At 51.7% G+C, this 21,692-nt stretch overlaps 1 protein-coding gene across 1 annotated transcript in view; it reads left to right on the top strand.

Moving 5' to 3' along the window:
• The window catches only part of LOC102540751 (acid-sensing ion channel 2), a 243,032-nt gene that overhangs the window by 148,592 nt on the left and 72,748 nt on the right, over positions 1–21,692 (top strand). Inside the window, exon 2 of the mRNA XM_006211999.3 lies at positions 14,815–14,965. Within this exon, the coding sequence (XP_006212061.2) occupies positions 14,815–14,965 (151 nt within the window). The remainder of the gene's footprint in view (positions 1–14,814; positions 14,966–21,692) is intronic.

The raw sequence follows: 21,692 nt of genomic DNA on the forward strand, positions 1-21,692 counted from the left end.
ATGGGGAGGATACCCAGAGAATCTGCATAAACAATTCTGGTGACGAGCAGCTCACTGTCTTCCAGCACAGCCCGTCTGATTCATTTTTGTTCAGTAATTAACATATAGCCGCTTTTAATTTATGAAACATTTGTAACATATACAAAGTAAACAAAATAGTATCATCAACCCCACGAGCCCACCATCCAGACCCAACAATATTAACATTTTGACATTCTTGTTTCCTCCATACCTCTGCTCACCCCTGTGCTCACTTAAGGATGGTGATGATGATACAGGGAAAAGAATGTGGGGCAAGAGGATGCCATGTCTCAGGTCTCGGCTGAGTCCCTGGGACATGCCCCGCCAAGTGTGGGTCCTTGGCTTCACACAGGAAAGAACTCAAGAGTGAGCCACATTGAGTAACGGTAGACTTACTCAGAGAGATCCACACCCCATAGACAGAGTGCAGGCATCTCCGAAAACGAGGGAGCAAAAGCCCGTGAGGCACAGTGTTGCTAGTTTTTGTGGGATCCATAGCTTCATGTGCTAGCAAGTGGGAGGGTTATTCCAACTACTTTTGGGGGAGGGGGCTGGGAATCTCAGGGATTGGGCCACTGCCCCACTTTGACCTTCTGTGGTCGGCCTCAGAACTGTCACGGCACCTGTGGGAATGTCATTTACCAAACTAACACATTACAATGAGTGTATAATGAAGCTCAAAGTCTACTAGAAGTGAAATCCCCCGCCATTTCACCACCTTGGTGTTAATTGCTGTATTGTTTCTTGAATGGCTTTGCTCTGCCCCCTTCCTTTCTGTCTCAATGATGATGATAATTTAGCATTTCCTTTTTGTTGTAAAATTTGTCTGTTGAAATGCACCGATCTTACCTGGATTGTTTTGACAAATAGATACACCTGTATAACCCATAACCCTTAATGATACAGAACGTGTGTCCGTCTCCCCAGAAAGATGGTGGTCGCATGTTTTCATTGCTCTTTCCCTATGTCCAACCCCAATTCTAGACCTATTCTCCACAACAGTTACAGAATAAGTCTATTCTCTCTTCCAAATGATAGCCCTTCAAATATTTACAGAGAGCTATCGTGATCCTTCTTAAGTCTGCTCTTTTGCATTCTAAATACCACCAGTTCCTCCAGCCATTTCTTCTTTGTTCTTGCAAGACGGGAGGCCTGATCTCCTCCTCACCAAATCCCTCCCCAGCCCATCCAACCTGGACCAGGAGGACAGGCAGAGAGCTTTGCTAACAGCCGGTCCGGTCCACTTGCTGAAGTCCCTGCTTTGAAGAAAGCCAGCTCATGGAGGGAGGTATCCTCACTTTATGCGGTTTTTGAACAGCTACATTGTGTGCAAATTTATCTTTCTTTATAAATACAAATAGCACCATTATTCCTTCAGTCATTCTTTTTTAAATTTAATCATTCAGCAGACTTCTGTTGAGTGCATTTGCTAGGCTCGGCTCTGCATAGAGCCCTTGGATAAACAGGTGAGACAAAGTGAGTTCGGGGGTGGAGCAACAATGGACACATGAATGGATGTGTTAATTTACTTGGTTTTCATTGGTTACCTAGGTCCCGGGAACTAGGAACTGGGGTGGGTGCAGGGAATGAGGTAGCAGTAGCAGATGGTCATCCCTACAGGGCGGAGGCACTCACCCACCCGTGACCTGCAGTGGTGGCAGCTGAGAAGAGCTCTCCACTCTGGGAATTGTCCTCTCGTGTAAAGAGGTACCTTGCCCAGGGTTCTGTCCTCTCACCCGGGGTGGCCCAAATCCAGTGGCAGTACAATAGCTGGCCCCTTGTCTCAATCCAGTCCAACTCTGAAGGGCCACCCCAGCTCCAGAGTTCCCAGTGGGTCAGCTGGGGCCTCTGTTCCAACTGCGTGGAAGCTCAGCTTCTCCTGCCTCCTTCACTCCCTTAAGGGTGGGATCCCTGCATGTGGATCTGGAGACCTTTGCCCAATAAATTCCGGCAGACAAGTCTGCATCTCCAGTCAGCTTCCAGTGAACCCAGGAAGTGAGCAAGGGCCTGAGAGCCTAGAGTTTACAACCCAGTGTGGAGAGACAGGCATCAATCAAGTACTCACACAAATGCACAAGTGACCAGAGCTTGAAGGAGAGTCCGTTCATCAGACCCAACCCTAGTTTGGAAGAGCCAGCTGAGGTCCGAAGTTCAAGGAGGAGTTAGCGGACTATCTGGTATGACAGGATGGAAGTGACACAGGGAGCTGTCAAAGCCCTGAGGGGGGCATCTAACCCATTCTGGGTAGGAGGGTGGGCAATCAGGGAAGGCTTCCGGGAGGAGGTGGTGCCAAGCTGAGGCATAAAGGATGAGAAAGAGTTAGCTGAACAAAGGAGGGGAAAGGGTCCTGAGCAGAGAAATCTATGGGTCTACACAGGGGTGTGCAGTAGCATGGCGTGTTTAGAGAAGGGCAGAGGTGGGCAGAGCTGACTCATGGGGTGCCAGAGAGAAGAGGCTGGAAGGAGCTGTCATCAGGATCCCTGTATGTCACTCCAACCAAGGGTTTTGCAGCCAGGGAAGGGTGTAAGCAGGAGAATTTGCTTTCCAGGAAGGTCCCCCTGGCTGCAATGTGGAAAGTGAATGAAGACGGAAGGAGGGGGTGCAGGGAGACCGTGCAGGAGGCTGTGGCAGTTAACCAGGTAGGAGATGAGTAGCACCACGCTGGTGTACAGGCTGCAGCTTACAGGGGTTGAGAGGAGCAAATTAACTGGAAATTAACTGGATATTTTCAAGGTAGGACCTACAGGTCTTAAACCTGCAGCGAGCTGCTGGCCTGCCCCGCTCAATTCTCTGGTTTGGGAGAACAGGGTTGTAGATCTTCAGCTGAACTTTTGGGAAATAGCAAAGACTCACATCATTCAGCAGGGACACCACTCGGGCCACCCGGGAGAGCCTCAAGCCATCACTCTGCCATGCTTAGGAAGCACTTGGCATTTACGAGATTTCACGTCCCGACTTCCAATTCTAGTCTAATTTATCTTCAGGCACGTTGGGATGTGCTCAGGTGCAAATCCTAGGTTTCGCTCCATTGCTGAGAGAGATTAGCCTGGATTGCTTTTGGTCGCTGTTTCATAGTGGAATGCAGAGAGCCCAGGTTTCTTCATCAGACAAATGCGGTGGAGACCCCAGCTCTGCCTCTGCTTTGCCGCATGAACTTGGGTGAGTCGTTTGGCCTCCCAGTGAATCTGTTTCTTCTTCTCTAACTATGGGTGTGACAGTAGAGTTGCTGGGAGGTTTGAATGGGATCATGTGTATGAGTCCCTGGCCCAGCACCTGATGTGTAGCAGGCATTCCATCTCAATTATCCCTCCGGAGATAATTGCACTCACCAAACAGATGCTCACCGCCCTCGCACCCCAGAAGAACAGACAGTTGACAGGGCTGGAGAGATGGCAAAGCCTGTTAAAGAGCTCACGTTTGATCTTGAACAGCTTTTCAGAACTCACTTTGGGTTGGCAGAGACATCCTTCCGTTTGGTCTCCATGGCATCTCTGTGAGCCAGGTGTGGCCACTCCACTTGACACATGGGAAAGCAGAGTCATGGAACCAGAAGCTGGAGGTGCCCAGACTTATTCACATCTAACCCTGAGTGGTATTAGCATCCCCATTCTTCAGATGGAGGAATCAGAAGGTCAGAGAAAATAAGTAACTGGCCCAAGGTCACGTGGCTCAGGACCGGTAGAACAGGGATCCCCCTTTAGATCTGTCTCAGTGAAAAAGAGCCTGAGATCTTTCACTACTCCGTGATGCCTCTGCAAGCAACTCACCCTCTCTGAGCCTCAGTTTCTTCATCTGTAAATGGGACAGCAGTCTCTGTTTTGCAAACTTGTGAGAACCAGCTGTCATGTCACTTTGATCACAAATGTCTCTCCTCCTGTCTCCATCTGACCTTGTCTGGAGCAGCCCACCCCCCCAGCTGACTAGGGTGCAAAATTTAAGGAGGTGCTCATTCTCAGGTTAGTCAGCTGTATTTGCTGTGAAGCTGTATTTGGAAGTGAAGTGAGTGCCTCCTTAAATTCTGCTCAGTAGGTACCTGGCCTGTCTCATCCTAGTCCAGGCCCTGATTTGGAAGTGAGGAGATGCAGTAGGGCTGGCGGGGGAGTGTGGAGGGGACCCAGAAAGCCCGGCTGTAGGCCAGGCTGGTGGAAAAGCAGTAGCTGAAAACAGGCCCTCTGCAACACTCAAGAGGACCAAACAATTGGAACAAATACTACACAGGTGGACTTTGCTTCATGTTAATTGTTCCTCCAGAGCTGCATTCTGTAAATTGATGTGAGTGACTCAATGATGGCCTCACAGCTGCTGCGTCTCCTTGATGATCTGGAGCTGTTTTATCTCCACGTCTACCCCCGACAGCTCATAAACTACCCAGAGCAGGGGCCGTGTCTTATTTATCTTTGCATTCCCAGGACCTCACAGAGTGTTTGATACGAAAAAGTTGCTCATTAGATGTTGGACGAACTACGGAAAGCTTTTTCTTTCATTTTGAAAGCCCCTAATCATCTCAGGTCCTTTGATGCTTGGATCATAAGTCAAGGAACTGTGGCACCGTGAAAATGACAAGTCGGTCGCCTGGGAGTCAAGTCCACCAATCCGAGACAGAGAGACATGGGGATCTTCAAGAAATATTAGCCCAACTTTAAAAGCTTGCAAATGGCAGAACTGGTGTTTGAGTCTAAAGTTGATGCTTGCTCTCCCAGAGTGCAGGGGGGAATCTAAGCAGTTTCTTTTGAAACATACGAAGTCCTACCTCTGCCTCTGTCCCCACCTGGAGTCCCTTCTGCCTAAACCCCCAGTAGACTCATAGTGGTGGCCAGAATTAGTGGCTAAAAAACAAAAAAACTGAGACTCCAAGGGAAGGAGAGCTGTGATCAATCAGTCGTGTGTGCTCTGGACCTAGGAAGGAAAGTGGTGTTGTGCACGCTATGTCTGCCAGCAGGCCTTAATTCCACGTGTCAGGAAAGCAATCTGATTAAACCACCCAAACCCCCTCTGCATTTGTAAATCTGTGAAGCCTTTGAACACTCAGGATGCAGGCTTTTCTACTGAAGTTACATGCTGCTCAGCCTCCAAGACCAGCCATGGGGAAGAGCTAGAAGACAGTGACATTCTCTGAACAGTTTCTGGAGCAGCTGAAATATGCTTTTAATGAGAAAACATGAAATCAGTAAGAATGTGGTGTGAGGACTTTCGTGCCGTGTGGGTAGTTACCTATTTGACCTTTTCTTGATCGGCTTTTAGAATCAGCCTGCCTTGGGATGGTTTTCAGCCCTGGCATTAATTGGAACATCTGCTTTTCCTCTGTAAACATCATAAACCATCATTTGGTTTTCATCCAGCATTGTTTTCCACACAGCCCTGTAGAATAATGAGAAATTAACCAGGAACAAAATAGAACACATTTCTGATCCCCACCACTTCCCTCCCCCATCCCGCACCTGCTCCAAGAAGAGTGATTCCCAGAAGGTGTATAGTGAGGCAGGTGCAAGGAATGACACATGTCTCATCTCAGGGTGGTCATCCAGGTATAAGACACTCCCAGTGGGATGGGAAGCCCACCCAAGCCCCTGGGATGGGTGCTGGGAAGGTGGGGGAAAGGTGAAGTTCAGCTGAGCAGAAATCCAGCCAGCCACGGTGATAGAAACTTCTTATATAGGAATACCAAGGAATATTCCAGAAGGGGTCTGGGCATGGCCACAGGAAAACCAAGAGAGCACATATTCCTGTATGTCAAGCGGGCAGCACTTAGATGTGGACGCAGGGCTGTAGTCAGAGGATCAGGCGATCGACTGTGAAAAGAACTTGTAACAGGGACCACGAACCCAGAAATCACATCGAGGAGGAGCTCAGATTTCAGAACTCAGGAACAGAATCCCTACTGCTAGTAATTATTGTAGCTAATGTTATTAAGTGAGTACCCTCTGCCAGGCACTTCGCCTCTATTATCTCGTGAGTAGTCAGAACGTGGACTGAGATGGGCCCCGCCGCGGGGCTCTGCCCCCCGGAACAGCCGACTATGGCAGAACTCAGGGCCACATCCCGATGCATCTGGGCTGCTGCGCCTTGAACACGTCCCGTAACCAGTCGGCTTTGCCTGGGAACTGGCACCGGCTGGGGAGGCAGGAATCCCGGCAGCAGGGTTAGGAGGGAATGGGGGCAGCAGGGGGACATAGTAACGGGCTGGGGTCAATTTGTGCCCATTCTTTCCTCTTCACTTTTTCTGAGCTTCCTGAAGGCAGGGAGCCCCTCTTGGGTCCTGCTCCCCACATCTGGTGATGGCTAAGAGGCTGGTATTTGCAGTCAGCCTTGGCTTGCTAGAAAAAAGCTCTTTTTGTTAATCTGCTTGCCTTGACCCTACATCCCTAGGTTTGGCTTGGCAACCTGTTGACAGTGGGCAGATCAGAGCCAGGCTTGGGAGAGCAGGTCAGCGGGATCCTCTGAGACTGACACTGGTTTTCTTGGAGAGAATCAGATGCCAGCTCCTCTCGGTCACTGCATCTCTGTCTTAATAATTATCCACCAGCTGACAGCTAAGCTCCATAATTCACTGTGCACGGTGTCTGGCACATAGTAGGTGTTCAGCCAGGGTCATCTGACTCTAAATTCTGTGTTCTTCCACAAATCCTGCCTGCCTCTGAGTAGAACCCATGGGTGTCTACCTGGGAGGTGTTTGGTTCTGGAAGCAGAAAAGAGCTGGAGTGATGGATTGATAGGCAGGGCTGAGCGGACACCACTGGCCTTCCTGGCATCAGCATGGCCCTGCTTAGGCCAGGAGCCAGCCTAAGGGATCTGTCTCAACCTGCTAAATACCACTGGTGTCACCAGTTCTGTCCCTAGAGAGAATTCTGTATCAGCCCTCCGAGATCCCCCCCATCACTGCCCATCAGACAGCCTCCTTCTGTGCACTCCCACAGCACTTGGCACCACCCAGGGTCATTCTGCAGGGTCACTCTCCCTGCTAGGTGGTTTCAAAAGAGTTGATTCATCTCTGCATCCCCTGTGCCTGGGGCAGTTCTCGAACGCAAGAGAAGTTCTGTAGATGTTCACCAAGCATGTGAATGAATGGATGAGCCACATACGTGGTCCCAGATGGAGCCACATCTCAGATTCCATTTCTACAGGCAAATAACAACTCTTTCACTTCCCCAATCCTTCAGGGCTCAGGAGGATACAGACCACAAGCAGGAGTGTTCTCTGCTTGGGCTGAGCATTTTTTTCCCTACAAAGTGTTTTCAGATCACTGTAGCCTTTTTGATCTTTACAACAATTGTGTTGGAAGTTACTCGTACCAGCATTTCCAGGATAAGGGATCAAGATCCAAAGAGATGAAATGGCTTCCCCAAGTCTCTGCAGAGCCAGCTTTGGAAGCCAGGGCTGCCTGGTTCCCAAGTTACTGCTTGACTTTTTTCTTGTACCTGCCCATTAAGTAAGTACCTACTGTGTGCCAGGTACGGGACCAGGCACTGGGAATCCAGAGATGAAAATGACATAGCCCCGCCTGCCCACAGGAGACAAACAGTGGAGGATCCCAGCAGAAAGAGCCACCGACCCGTCCTTGGGTGCCATCTGAAACTTCCACCATGCCCAGACTCCATTCCCCCCAGCCCCACCAGCCCAGCTGCAGCCCCACCTGAACGGCTTCCGGCTCCCCACTCCCAGCTCCGTAACCCTCGTCAGGCCCAATTTTGGATTCTCACATGAGGTGCCTGGAGGGGTGCGTCCGCGGCGGTGTGGCACATCAGACCACTCTCCCCTCCGGGTGAGCAGCTGGAGCGTCTCCAGGCTGCCCCTCTGCCCACCGGAGCCGTCCTCCGAGCGAACATGTGCCCACAAAATGTTTGAACTGCAGGCGAGCGCGCAGCCACCCGCTGCTCCCCTCCGCGCCGCCATCCCCCCCGCTGACAGCTTTGCAGTCACCTGATGCTCTTTTCTTCCGCGTGGTGCTCACACATCTGAAGCTCTCTGGGCAGCAGCCCAGCAGAGAAGGCCCGGGCTGTGTGTCAGGCTCAGGGGGGAGGAGGCAGGAGGGCCTCTTAGTGAAACTGCCACAGCCAGCGTCACATCCCGGGAGACAGGGGCGAGGGCGTGCAGGAGGGGGTCACAGTCCCATAATGAACATTCAGATAATGCTAAGCGTTCTTCCAACAACCCATACATATAAAGGGAGAAGTCAGGCGAACCACTCTAGCTATAGGACCTTGGATAAGGTGTTTAGCCTCGCAGAGCCTCGATACTCCCATCTACAAAGTGGGGAGAATAACACCCACATCAGAGAGCTCTGTGAGCCTTAAAAGATAAAAGGTATGTAATGCAATCCACGCGGTGCCTGACTCCGGTAAACACCCAATGATTGCACATTCTTCTCTTCCCCCCAAAAAGGAGCCCCGAGAAGAATGGTATTAATGATTTCCTAAAAGAGACCAAAATCTCTTGGTTGAGATGAGGGCTGCCAAGGAGCCGCGTTCCCCTGTCTCCCTCGCTCCCAAGGACAGTGACAGCCACATGGAGGTGCTTTCATGGGAAATTTGTTGAAATCGCCTTTTTAATCCCATTAAGGGGAAAAGCACGGTCATGCAACAGTGCTTGGAATACGATAGGTGGTCAGAAATTCTTGTTACAGGGAGACATGAAAAAGCAAGCAGGTTTCTGAATACGATGCTGTCCTTGCCTTCTAAGAGCTGCCCGTCTGCGGCGGCCCCCTCTTGAGTGCCTCCCTCTGCCGTGTGTCATTTTCAAACACGTTCCTTGCAACTTCAGAAAAGAAAAGGCAGCTTCATTTTGTTGCCTGGAAGCCTGCTAACCCATTTGACAGACGGTCTCACTTCCCAGCGGGTGAAACGTGTTTGAGAAGTTTGATAGAGGAAAACAGAGCCGATGAAACTGAACGGTGGGTTTTAGCACCTCTGTAATTTTGAAAACAGCCTGAATGAGAAATTTCAGCAACTTACGGTGAGGAAAGTGCATTCAGCTCGGGGTGGGGAGAGGGGACAAAAGGCTGAGTTTCAGAGGCCTTCCGGAGCAGTACAATTCCATTTCCTTCAAGCGTCATAAGCAAGAAGAGACGAGAAACCCACTGCCTCGGAGAAGCCTTAAAGGTCAGGATTAATGAAGGCTGGGAAGGTTGGAAGCTCTGCAGGCCCAGTTGTGTGCTGGCAAGTGGATATTGCAACAGCCTTGAAGAGAGTTTATACATAATTTATTTTCTTAAGTAGGAACATGGTGTAGAAATGTTGTTTGCACTACTAATTGGACCAGAGAGCTCTGTTTCCGTGGGTTTCAGCCACCTCTAGCCTTCCCCAGCAAGGCCTCCACGTTGCACCTCCCGGGCTCTGTAAGTCAGGGTGCCCCAGCAGGTCACGCGAGCCTGGAGGCTGGCACTTGGGCCAGCAGCCGCTGTACCCTTTCTGTTATTTCTGGATGCAGTGCCCCTGGGAAGGGGAAACGGGGAAAGAGCACCTAGCCATAATCTCCAACCCCTAGCACGTGCAAATACACAGCTTTAGAGGAAGAGCACAGACCCAAGCCATCAAGCCCAGGTCTGATCTCAACTCTGCCCCCAAACTAGCTGTGTGACCTGGGCAGGACACTCCACCTCTCTGAGCCTTAGATCCTCTACCTGCAAAATGAGACATTTGGGCGAGAAGGTTTTGGGTGCCCGCCCTTTCGCAAGATTCCCCAGACTCTGAGATACACCTCCTCCACTACCAGGTGGGCGAGCCCTCGTGTTAGCAAGGCACCGATTTCATCAGTCTGCAGGGAATAGAGCAGGTTGGGAGGGGGTGAGGGGGTGAGCTGTAGGTACCAGGAACAGGGGGCCATGAGCACAGGCTTTGGAATTAGGCAAAAGTGAATTTCACCCTGGACTCTTCACATACCAGCCCTGTGTCCTGACCCAGACTCTCTGGGCCTCAGTTTCCTCATCTGTAAGACGAGGGTGAGAATACCAACCTCAGGACTGCAGCAAAAATGAGTGACAGTAGATAAAATGTGAATGGCGCTCCCGAGAGGGCAACAAAGCCAGTCGGTGACATCAGAGCTACTCCGAGAGCTACTGGGAGGCAGTGAGACCCTCTCCCCAACCCTGCATTCAGGTTTCTTGGATTTAGAACATGCCAGCTTCAGACTGGCAGTGGCTACACACTGTACCAATAACTGGTTACAATTCCGTTGTTGGAATCCCAGTGTATATTTTCAGAGAGGATTGTATGCATCAAAGCATCTCCCTCTCCTACAGGACTCCATGGCCCCCGTAATCCCATTGGCTACCCTGGGCTTCCAGTAACAGGCTTAACATTCTTAAGGAATAAGCACTCCATGTACATGACGGTTTCCATCCCTCTGACTACTTCAAGATGATAAGCAGAAAGGACAGGACCCCTCAACCCTTCATTCTTCAATTCATCACTGACATCCCCCCATAACCCAGATGACTTCTCTCTCTTCTGCTGAAAAGGACAAACACAGTAACCTCACCCCCCCCCCCCCCGCCCCAGGATGAATTCATAACTTGTGAAGATGTCTATTATGCGATCTTCCAAACAAATCTCTCATTTCGGTGTGCCATATTATCTTGCTCAATTTGCTGATGAGGAAACTGGAATTGGGAAAAGTAAATGCCGCATTCAAGGCCACAGACTTGACAAGTAATGAGCAAGCTGCTTTGATACCTTCCTGTCTGGCTCAAAATCCCAAGCGTGCCTTCCTGGTAACTTCCTTGGTGATAAAATCACACCTGTGGGCCCCAGCTCCACTACCTACCTCTTCCCCAGCCTCAGTCTCCTCAACTGTAAAATGGGCACATGGGAATAAGATGCCTCCCCATCGGGGTGGTTGGGACCCCAATTCGGAATGAGGTAACTCCTATGAAAATGCCAGGCAAGGGCCAGCACTGAATAGAGGCTCGGGGAATGTTAGTTTCCTTCGCTCCAACTTAACGAGGCCGTTGAGAAAGTTGAAGCTCTCTAAACTGTAACGTACGGTGCAAATGTCAGCAGTGAAGGTGGTGGTCGCGGGGCCTGTTTTGATCTCAGGCTCCCCACCACCGTCACTCTTCGAGATCCAGGTTTGAAATGTGCACCATTCATTCTTACAGACTGATCCAACTCAGGACAATTCTAGACTCCCAGCAACCCGGCAAGGCCAACCCTGCCGTCCGCGGAGGGGCTCTCGGCACTCACCAGGAGAGCAGAGAGGTGCCCGGGAGCGTGGCAGGTCTGGGGAAGCCGCGAGCTCAGCCTGACAGTCCAGAATTAAATGAATGGTATTTTCTGTCTGGGGGCGATGAGGCGTACATTTGAAGCGTGTGTTCCACTACACGTCATTATGCACCAAAACGGGGAAGGAGAGCAGCATGTTGTCCCAAGTTTGCAGGAAAACGGCGCTGTGTCTGAATAGCTCTCAGGCCTTTGATGTTGAGTAGAGAGGACAATTATCCTCTCAGAAGAGTCAGGCAGGAGCGCGGGCAGGGAGGTGTGGCCGGCGTGTGCCTGCCCATCCCTGAGCCCCCTCTCCTGCCCCCACGAAGGTAAACTGCCTTCCCTCCTGAAAAAAATTGTTTCCTCTAACACCTTCCTGGAGAAGCAAGCGAAAATGCTTCGAACAGTTAAGCGGGAAGTTGAGAAGGGCAGGAGCAGAGAAAGGGAGGGGAGGGGAGTTGGCCGAGATGTCAACGTGGGCTCCCGCCGGGGCCAACAAAGCTGGCCAGCACCGAAGGGCGCCTCCCAGAAGTGGGCAAGCGGATGGGAGGTGGCAGCACCTTGAAGCCCATGCATTCGTCCATTCAACAATACAGACACAGTCCCCATCCTCTCCAGGCGTACAGTCTGGTGGAACGCATACCCGACAAATAATCGCACGAAGAACCATCTAGGTACACGCTCTAATGGGCACCATAAAGGAAAAATACCGGAGATCTGAGGTTGTAAAACAAGAAACTCCAATTTAAATGGAGGCTGGGAGCAGGGGCGGGGGTGGCCCGGCCAGACTTCTGAGGAGGTGGCATTTAAGCCAAGTCTGATCACAAATAGGCCAGGCAAAGGGTGTGGGGAGAACATTCCAGGCCTTGTAGGGGAAGAGCGTCTGACCTGTGTCAGGGGATGCCTGGCAAGTTTGTGCACCTGCCTCCCGGAGGAGGGGGCGGGAAAGCTGGGATTGACACTGGGGCACCCGCAGGACCCCTCTACCTGGGCCCAGGAAGGATACCAGGCCTGGCAGGGGCCGCCAGGGATGGGGAGCGAGTCTCTGCCACTCCGACTGCAAAGACGGGTCTGCTCCCTCCTCAACAGGAGAAGAAATGGATTCATGAGGCTTCAGTGGTGCCAGCTCCGTGCCCGGCACAGAGCAGGCACTGTCAGTGGTCGGCTGATGGTCAGTCCCTCAGATCCTGCATCTCCTCTTCTAAGTGGGGAAATGGAGGGAGGCTGATATGAAGGAGGGAACAGGCTGGACGAGGAGTCTGCGTCCCAGGTGGACACGTCCTTCCTGCACAGCCTTCCTCTCCGCCAGGTCTCCATTGCCTCACCTATAAAGTAAGGTTGGGGGACGGGATGACCTCTAAGACCCCTTTCAGTTGTATTATCTTGTCACCCTCGTTGGAAGCTCAGAGAGGATCAGTACCTTTACCAATGCCACACAGCATGTTTGCGGTAGGTCTTCAATCCCAGCTGACTCCAGGATTAGACACCACATTCTAACCCAGGCCAATATCCTGAAGTTCAAGTATGGCAGGAAAGGGAGGGGTTGAAATTTGCAACAATCTGATGCTAAGCTGAAGTGTACTTTTACTCCCAAATCTTTTCATATACATAAGCACATTAATATTATAAACAATTTTGGAGCCAAATAGGATTTTTAGTGGGTCTACAGAGAAAAGTTCTGTTGGAGCACTCCAGAAATCACACATGTTCAGCCCCTTGCATCGGATGTGCTAAGCACAAAGTGCTTGAATCTGTGCATCACAGTGGTCCCTGAGAGCATCTCTCCGGGGACAGTCCATTAGCCAAGTTCAGTGCTATGTACATTTGTAATGATAGAGCTCTTCAAAAAATTTTATTCCAGCTGTCCTCCACCAACCGTGAAGCTGAGAGAGTGGGGCTTGGCTGTCCTGAAATAGTGCAGCTGGCCAGGGACTCGGAGCTGTTTTGCACAGTGGAGGAAAGTGTGGAATCTGGTGTTTTGCTGGCCCTTCCTGCAGGTTGTGAAGGCAGGTGGTAGGGCTTGGACTTCCTTGCAATCCCCATAATCCTTGCACATAGTAGGAGCTCATTCATATAACTGTTGTTTGGCTGGTGGAAAAAGCAAGGCAGAGAGGAACAGTGTATAGCTCAGAAACGTCCCAATGACAGCACACTTGTGTTATTAGAATCAGACAGACATGGCTTTGCATCTCAGCTTCTCTGCTTAATAGCTGTGTGACCTTAGGCAAGTCACTTAACCTCTCTGGGCCTTGGTTTCCTCCTCTGCACCATGGGAGCAAAGATACCCACCCGTGGTCACTGTGGCACGTGACAGCTACAGTGGTGGAGGGGCAAGGGGAGTGGTGAGGAGGGATGTAGTACAGCTCCGTCCAGGAGCTCGGGAGGGCTTCCTGGAGGAGGAGATGCATCCAACCAGTCTTGGAGAACAGGTAGAAGTTGCCCAGGCAGAGAGCTAGAGGTTGCCCAGGCAGAAAGAGGAATGAGAGGAGTTGCAGGCAGGCAGAAGCAGTCAACAGAAAGCCACAAGTGTATGACCCAGCAGGGCACATCCAGGGGTGCTGCAGGTGGTTTGACCTGGCTCCACCCACCCACTCACTCACTCATTTATTTATTCATTCATTCATTTGACATATATTTCAGAAGCACCCCTGGGTGCCAGGCATGATGCTAGCCACCAGGGATAGATGCCTCAGTGAGCATGCAGAGCGAGTCCCTGAACCCGTGAGCTTACCTTCTAGTGGATTTTCGTGGACTCAGATGGGGAGAGGAGGACAGAGTAGGCGGAGAGCATCACATAAGGCCGGGTGTGGAGGGAGGGACTGGGTTTTACTCTAAGGGACGCGGTCAGCCACTGCAGATTTTAAGCACAGGATTAATATAATCAGGTTTGCATTTCAAAAAGAGTGAACTACAGTTAACAAAGGGTGTGATGGGGTCCTATGTTGTGGCAGCAATGAAGAGAAAAGACAAAATGCAAGTTGAATGTAGAGACTGTGTGGATGGGCCCTGCTGGTTAATTGGATGTTGGGGTGAGGGAGGGGAAACGTGGACAGCCACCCTGAGGGTCTGGATGAGCCCCTGGGCAGGTGGCAATGCTATTCCCCGGACAGAGGGTACAGGAAAACCATCCAGCGGGGCGAGAAGGCTGAGAAAGCTCGTTCCCACTGGAACATACTGAGTGTCGGAGTCTGTGGGTTCTCCTGAGGTCATGCTTATCAGGCAGTAGGATCAGTGTGTCTGGACCCCAGGAGAGAGCTTGGGGCTGGAGGTGCAGATTAGAAGGTCAGGAGCCTGCAGACAATGCTGATACTTGAAAGCGAGCAGGACCTCCCAGGGAGGGGGTGTACGGAGAGAGAAGAGACCAGATCCCATTGCAACAAACCCCAAGGGTGCCCAGATTTGCTCTTTGATGTAGCAATCCCACTTGGTAAAAGTCAGGCCATTAGCCAGGGGTAAGGAGTCACTGTCCCCAGAGGGGCTGATTGTGACGGGCTGTGGGGACGCTGGCCTGCTATGGGATTCCGGGGGTCCCCCCAGTCTCTGGAACCCAGTCTGAAGTCACCCATGTGCTTCTCTCTCTCTCTCTTGTCTCCTTCAGGTGTTTACAAAATATGGGAAGTGTTACATGTTTAACTCAGGCGAGGATGGCAAACCTCTGCTCACCACAGTCAAGGGGGGGACAGGCAACGGGCTGGAGATCATGCTGGACATTCAGCAGGATGAGTACCTGCCCATCTGGGGAGAGACAGGTGAGCTGGGCGCAGGGGCTGGGGCAGTGGGGATGGCGGGAGAGCGGGGTGAGTGCAGACTGGAAGACTGGCGTGCGTCCGGTGGGCCGTCCTGGCCACCTGGGGAGGACTGCTCTCCATCGAGGGGTTGCTGACATGCGGAGAATGGTCAGGATGTCCCTGGCATGGACTGTGACGCCCTGGGGTTCCCTGGATTTCACTGGGTGGGGGGCAGGGAGGGGTAAATGAGAATACTAGAAAGGGAAGCCAGGTAGGGTGAGAGGAGGCCTGGAAGAAGGTTTGAGTTAACAAGTATGGTTGGGTTGGTGGGCGGCTTCATTTCAGGAGAAGAGGGAGGGATGGGCCAACGCCTTCCCTTCTACCGTCTTGAATATCCCAACCCAGCCACAAGACCCCATGGAAGGGAAAGCAGACTTCTCTCCCTGAGGGGAGGCGGAGGGGCTGTTGGAAACCAAAGGGCACAGACTCTGGGCATTGGCCCCATCTGTACAGGCCCCAGAGCTTATTACATGCATCTGTTTAGTCATTTATTTACTCAGCAAACTATTCATTACGCACGTATGCCATCTCGGGCTTTGCACCAAAGTAAGGACATTAATTTGAAGAGGCCAAGTCCTTGATCACAGCCTAGAGGGGGAGACACAGGGGCCAGTGTGACACGAGGGGACCCGGTGCTGTGACGGGACAGCAGCCTTCACCTGGGAGGAGGGAGGGCTCAGGGAAAGCATCCCAGTGCGTGGGGCAGTTGTGTGGGGTCTTGAGGTCATCCTGGAGTATACAGGTGGGTCCTCCTAAGAGGGGTGCAGGAAGGCCGGACAGAGGAGATGATGTGATGCAGCATCATTCTATCAGTCTATCAGAACATCAGTCTAGGGATGTTCTGCAACCTCTAGAACCTCACCAGGTGCAGAAAGTAAAGAGGTGCCCAAGGGTGGGACCAGGGATGCCAAGGAGACCCAGAGCGAGGTTAATGCTGGGTCCAGAGCATAGCAGCAGGAGGGGAGAGGGGTCTCTAGAGGGCCTGGGAGGGGCCACGAGGAGGGGTGAAGGGAGAGAAGACTCCAGCAGGACGCAGGCCTGGGCCCTCAGGCTGGAGCTGAGGCAGGGTGGAAGGCAGGCGGCCCAGCCACCACTGCTTGCAGCCCCCACCCCGTGATTCCCGTGGCCAATCACCTGGATCCTGAGGTCTGGTCCTTGCATGTCCAGGCCCTCCGGGCTTCTGAGAGCAGCCAGGACCTCCACCCTGCGGGTGACTTTCCGCAAACTGCGGACTCCGTCCGCACCACTGCGCCCATTTTCCTACATTTAGCACCCTCCCCTCCAGCTCACGGATGGAGGTTTGTGTTAGTGCCGAGCTCCGGTAACCCACAGGGCCTGGCTCTCCAGAACATCCCTCAGGCCAGCCTGTGTCCTGTGACCTGGGGGCCCTTAGGCAACCCTGAGTCCTGGGAGCTGGGTCTTGGTCCCCAAAGAGAGGCTCTGCCTTGCAGACACCCAAACATATTTCTTTATGGAACTGCTTACTGAAAGGAGAGAAACGAAGAAATAAAGTAAGTCCTGGAGGGTCCACGCCCGCGGACTGACCAGAAGTTAGTCATGTCCTTCCATGGTGACGTTGGCTTTCTCACCTGTTATCTGGAGTCAAGAGTGAACACACGTGTATAGACATACACACATGCACACACACGCGCATATTTGCAATGCAGGCACCCCACTTCACACACATCCTCACCCTGCACGGCTCCCTGCGGGGTCCGAGCACTGGCGGCTGATGGAAAGGGCTCCGACCACAGGGCCTGTCCCAGGGCATCTGCATTCTGCCCCCAGGAGCCATGGAGGGTCAGAGCGGGAAAGAAGCTGAGATCATCTCTCCAGCCACCCTCGTCCCCTCTAGGAGGGAGAGCGGAGGCCAGGCTGGAGCAGTGACCTCCTGACAGCCATGCGGTGAATTCGCGGCCAGGCCAGGACGGCACTGGCCCAAGCTGCTCGACCAGCTTCAGCCTGACCATGAGCTTCACCAATTTCGGACACACCCGTAGCCGTGTTTACGGACCTACTGTGTGCCTAACGCCATGCAGGGCGTGGTCAGGGGTGCGGAAGACAAAGGACAAAGACCCTGCCTCTTAGGAGCCCGTTGGCTCACAGGACCCAGACCTGCACACAGAATCCACCAGAAACTCCAGTGTACCCCCTGCAGGCTGTGTGAGCAGGAGTCATCCCCAGCGACAGATCAGCATTTCTCACTCAAACCATGTCCTCTGAGGCCGGATCGTCGGGGCGTGAAGAAAGGGGGGTTAAAGCAGGCAGGGGCCCAAAGAAACTAGTCAGAGAGGAAACTGACCCTTGCCGTCCAATAGAACTTTCTGCAGTGACGTTCACGCTCCCTGTCTGCGCGGTCCTCTGCGGTAGCCACACTGAGCATCCGAAATGTGGCCAGTGAGAATGAGGAACTGAATTTTTAACATCATTTCAAGTTTGTTCACTTAAATTGCCACAGGGTTGCGGGGGAGGGCTAGCGGCTTCCATGTTGGACCGTATGGCTTCAGCTGCTCTGGTTGGCTTCTTGGAGTTTTGCCTCTGCAGCGCCCCCCACAACACACACACACACACACACACACACACACACATATCCCTCTGGGGACGTAATATTCTTGCCTCCTGGCTTCCCCTCCCCACAGCGCTAAGTGGTAGGGTGGGTTCCCTCTCCCCCGTTTGTCAGGGAAGGAGGCTGCGGTGAGGTGACTTCGGGCCTTCTGAATCCGTCCATCCAGCCTCCCTCCATGGTATCCTTCTTCAGGCTGAGAAGTGACTGTGCAACAGGTGTCTCTTGGAGACTCTGGTCACCTCAAAGCTGATTGTTTCCTGGGCTGGGGGTGGGGATGAGTTTCATGTGGGTGGGAGTGGGGCCTACACACCTGCTGAAGGGTGAGAGATGGGCCCCGGCAGGTGAGGAGTCCTTGTCCATGAGGCCACCTGAGGCCACATCCTGCTTCTTGGTCACAGACTGGACCTCCAGTCTTCAGGAGGGAGGCAGCCGTCCTGACCTGCCAGGCCCCATCTTGCCTCCTTGGCCTTCCTACCTCCTCTCAATCCCCAGGAAAAGGAGCCCCAGTCCTTAGAGGAGATATTTGAGTGACGATGGAGAAGAAAGGAATTGTTGAGGGCATGGCCACAGGCAGCTTGATGATGGAGGCAGTGCAGTAATAAGGGAAATTGGCTTTATAGAGTCAGACCCAGGATCACACCCTCCCAGCCCTTGTTTTACTAGCCCATCCAGTGAGAGCTCTCTGTAAACACGGGAAAGATGACATGGTGACCAGTAGATGGGAGGATGGCCAGACTACCCCAGGGGCAGAGGATATTCCAAACACTCCATACCTAATCAAGGATCCTGGAGCACCTTAGCATCCGGGAATCTCATTCTCAAAGCAGAGCCTCTGACACATCCTTGCTTCCCCTCTCAGAAATCTAAGAAAGTAGTGAGGGAGCCACTCCCTGGGTGTAATTCTGAATGACAGGAAGGACCTTCGGTGCCAGTGAGGGAATTAGTATAAGGCACCCTCTTTGGGTGGACCCAGCCCTGTGGGCTCATGCTTAGTGAGTAGAAAGTGACTACGAAGTGACTATCACAAGGGTCCTTTCCTCCGGGCTGACAATGGCACCTTGGCCAAACATCCTTATGCAGGGCGCCCTGGAAATGGTCCATTTTAAAGAAGGCAGGCTCAGTCACACGAGGACCTGATCTTGAAGGATGCCCCCAAATCAGACTGTCAGGAATTTGGGATATTACCTGCAACAGGAATAAAGAGGATGTGGGGAACCCTGGTTAGGCAAAGTTAAAGACATTAATCCATGGCAGGAATTCTTTAACACCCTACATCACAAATCTCCAAGATGGGAATATTGCATGCAACATTTATTTCCCCCAAGGCTTTTGACCATGGAAAACCTTCTTTTGCATGGAGGAGCTCACAAAATAGAAAAAGGACAGAGAAGCTGTCCTAGACTACAGCAGCGCAGATTTCATGACCAGCATTTTCTAAAAGAAATTAAATTGAAGGCAGGTGGGAGGTTGTTAAAAATGAAACTCTGTGTAGATGCCTCTGAGTAACTTCAAAGATAAAAGAAATAGGCAGTGGGTTATCTAGGCTGCACATAAGAGAAGCCAGATTCGAACAAGCTTGGGCATAAAAGGAATTGTGTTGGCCCTGGAATCCAAGGCAAGCTTCCACAAGCAAGCAGCAGGAAGGCTAGGGTGCAGTGTCAGAACAATGGGAAATGAAGACTCCTGCCCACTCGGTTCCTCACCTCTCCTCTCTCTAAATTGCTTTATTCTCAAACTGGAGGCAGGTTTTTTCCGTATGTACTTTTTTTCACACATGACTGAATAGATTTATACTTTACACATTCTACCATCAACAAGAGACTGTTCAGAGTCTCTCACTAAGCTCCTGTTTAAAAGAAAAAGAAAGAAAGAAAAAAAAATAGGGAAGAGAATCATTGGTCCAGCCAAGTCAGGTGGCCTTCGCCCTGGACCAGTCAGTGACCAGGGAGCAGTGTTCACGGAAGCACATGGGAGCCCTGGGGAAGCAGGTGGACGGCAGCTGGGAAGGTGCTCCCAAGACAGTCCCGTGAATGGCTATATGGGCGGACGCAGGGGCAAGGGTGACAGGTGGGGATGGGTTACACCCGAAGAAACCAGAATCGCTGTGCAGGGAGCTCTCTGATGAGCTCACCTTCTAGATAGACAGGCTCAAAGCTGGAGAGACCACTAACAGGGTCCCTCCCTTCCTCATCCTCCTCTGTCCTTCGTTCACCCTGATGCAGAATACACTGTTTGTGATGTAAACTCTGCCTTGATGTCCCCAAATCCTAGGATTGTAGAAAAATGCATTTGACATCTGTTTTTGAGCAAAGGAATTATCTTGAGAGTCCGTGCTCTAAGCGAGGTAAATCTCTTGCACTGTACCATCTCCCCAGCCTCAGTCCCTCCTGCTCTGTCCCACTGGTCACTTGGCTGTAGCCACACTGCCTTCCCTGTGACTCCTTGTACACTCCAGGAACACTCCCCTCGAGCACCTGCATTCTCCATTCCCCCTGCCTGGAATTCCCTGTTCAGACCCACGCGGCTCATCGCCTCACCTCCGTCCAGTCTTTGCTCAGCTATCACCTACCCTGTCTGCCCTATTTAAAATTGCACCCCCCACCCCACCCCCTCCCCCCTCCTTATCTGTTTGTCCTTTGTTCCATGTCGTGTGTCACCTTCAACTATACCATGTGATTTTTGTTGCCTTTGTGTGTGTGTGTGTGTGTGTGGTCAATCCTATTTATTTTTTGTGTGATCAATCTCTTCTACTGAAACACATGCTCCAAGAGATCAGGGATCTTGGACTGTCTTGCTCATTGACGTACACCAGGGCAATAAATACTTGTTGATGTATGTGTTCAGAGAGAGAAAAAAAACGCTGTGTTGTGTACACTGACGGGGCCAAGGGGAGGTAGAAACTAGTATTAATGAGTAGCTACTATGTGCCATGAACATTCTATCCTATGAATCCTCCAAGTGACCCTACTAATGAGGATATCATCCCCATCGAAAGAGAAAGAAACCGGAGTCCAGAGAGGTTGAGGAAGCTCCCCAGGGACACACACCTTGTTAAGTAGTTGAACCAAACTGAAAACCCACTTATGGACCCAAAAGCGATTCCCCTTCCACTACATTCCTTTAATGTTTGAAATGTGATTTCAATGTTTGAAAAGCACTGCCGTGAAAATAGCTCGGGGGGGGGGGGGGGGAAACAAGGTTCCAGTGACATCTTTGGAGAGAGAATGGCATATAATGATTGGTTATAGCTGCTCCCCTTTTCCATCATTTCCTCTTTTGCTTTCCCATAGTAGAATCCCTGTATTGAACAAAAGCTTTAGCACAGCCCAAATATATAAAACAGATAAAGGTGTTCTGGTTCAGCTCAAGAGGGGGGCCCCAGTTTGATCTTTCCATGCTCACTGTGGTGGGCCCTGAGACATTCCCTGAGGAACCCCAGGGCCCCAAGGAACTCAGTTTGAAAACCACTGAATGGACAACTGAGGTTATTGGGACTGGAAACTGTCCCTTGATTCTATGGCCATGTCCATCCCGGAGACCAACTATAAGCATCTCTCCCCCTTTTCCTGGGATGGTGAAAGGAACTCCAGAGCCGTAGGGAAGTTAACCGTCTAGACTTTTGGTTGGACACAGTGGATTGAACCTAAGTGTTCATGGAGGCTAACTCCCCAAACCCCATCTATTAAGAAACAGTAGATGTCAGCAAATTTTTGGAAAATAGAGAGCAGATGGTAGCTGACTTGGCAGAGCAGACAAGGATGAAGGAGGAGGGTCTGCTCAGGGAAACCAACCAAAGCCAAACAGTTCTCACCACGGACCCCACCCCCAAACCAGAAAGGATCGGGGACCAGAGGCATCAGATACTGCTGACAACGGGGCAGAAAGGTGCAGCTAAAGTCTTGGAGGATTAGTTATAAGTCTGTACAGGGAGCTGTTCTGTCCCTCAGATAGCCTCCCACGGCCCAAAACAGCCAGATAAAAATCACAGTGCACCCCAGCAGAAGATAAGGTTGAAACAGGCTCTGGGCTGGGGGAAGCCAGGCAAAGCTGAGGGCAAGGGTGAGATTCTACAGAAAACAAGGAAATAAGGTGAAATTCTGCTTACTGAGTCAGGAAACCGCC

This window comes from Vicugna pacos, chromosome 16 (assembly GCF_048564905.1).
Source record: "Vicugna pacos chromosome 16, VicPac4, whole genome shotgun sequence".
Classification (NCBI taxonomy): domain Eukaryota; kingdom Metazoa; phylum Chordata; class Mammalia; order Artiodactyla; family Camelidae; genus Vicugna; species Vicugna pacos.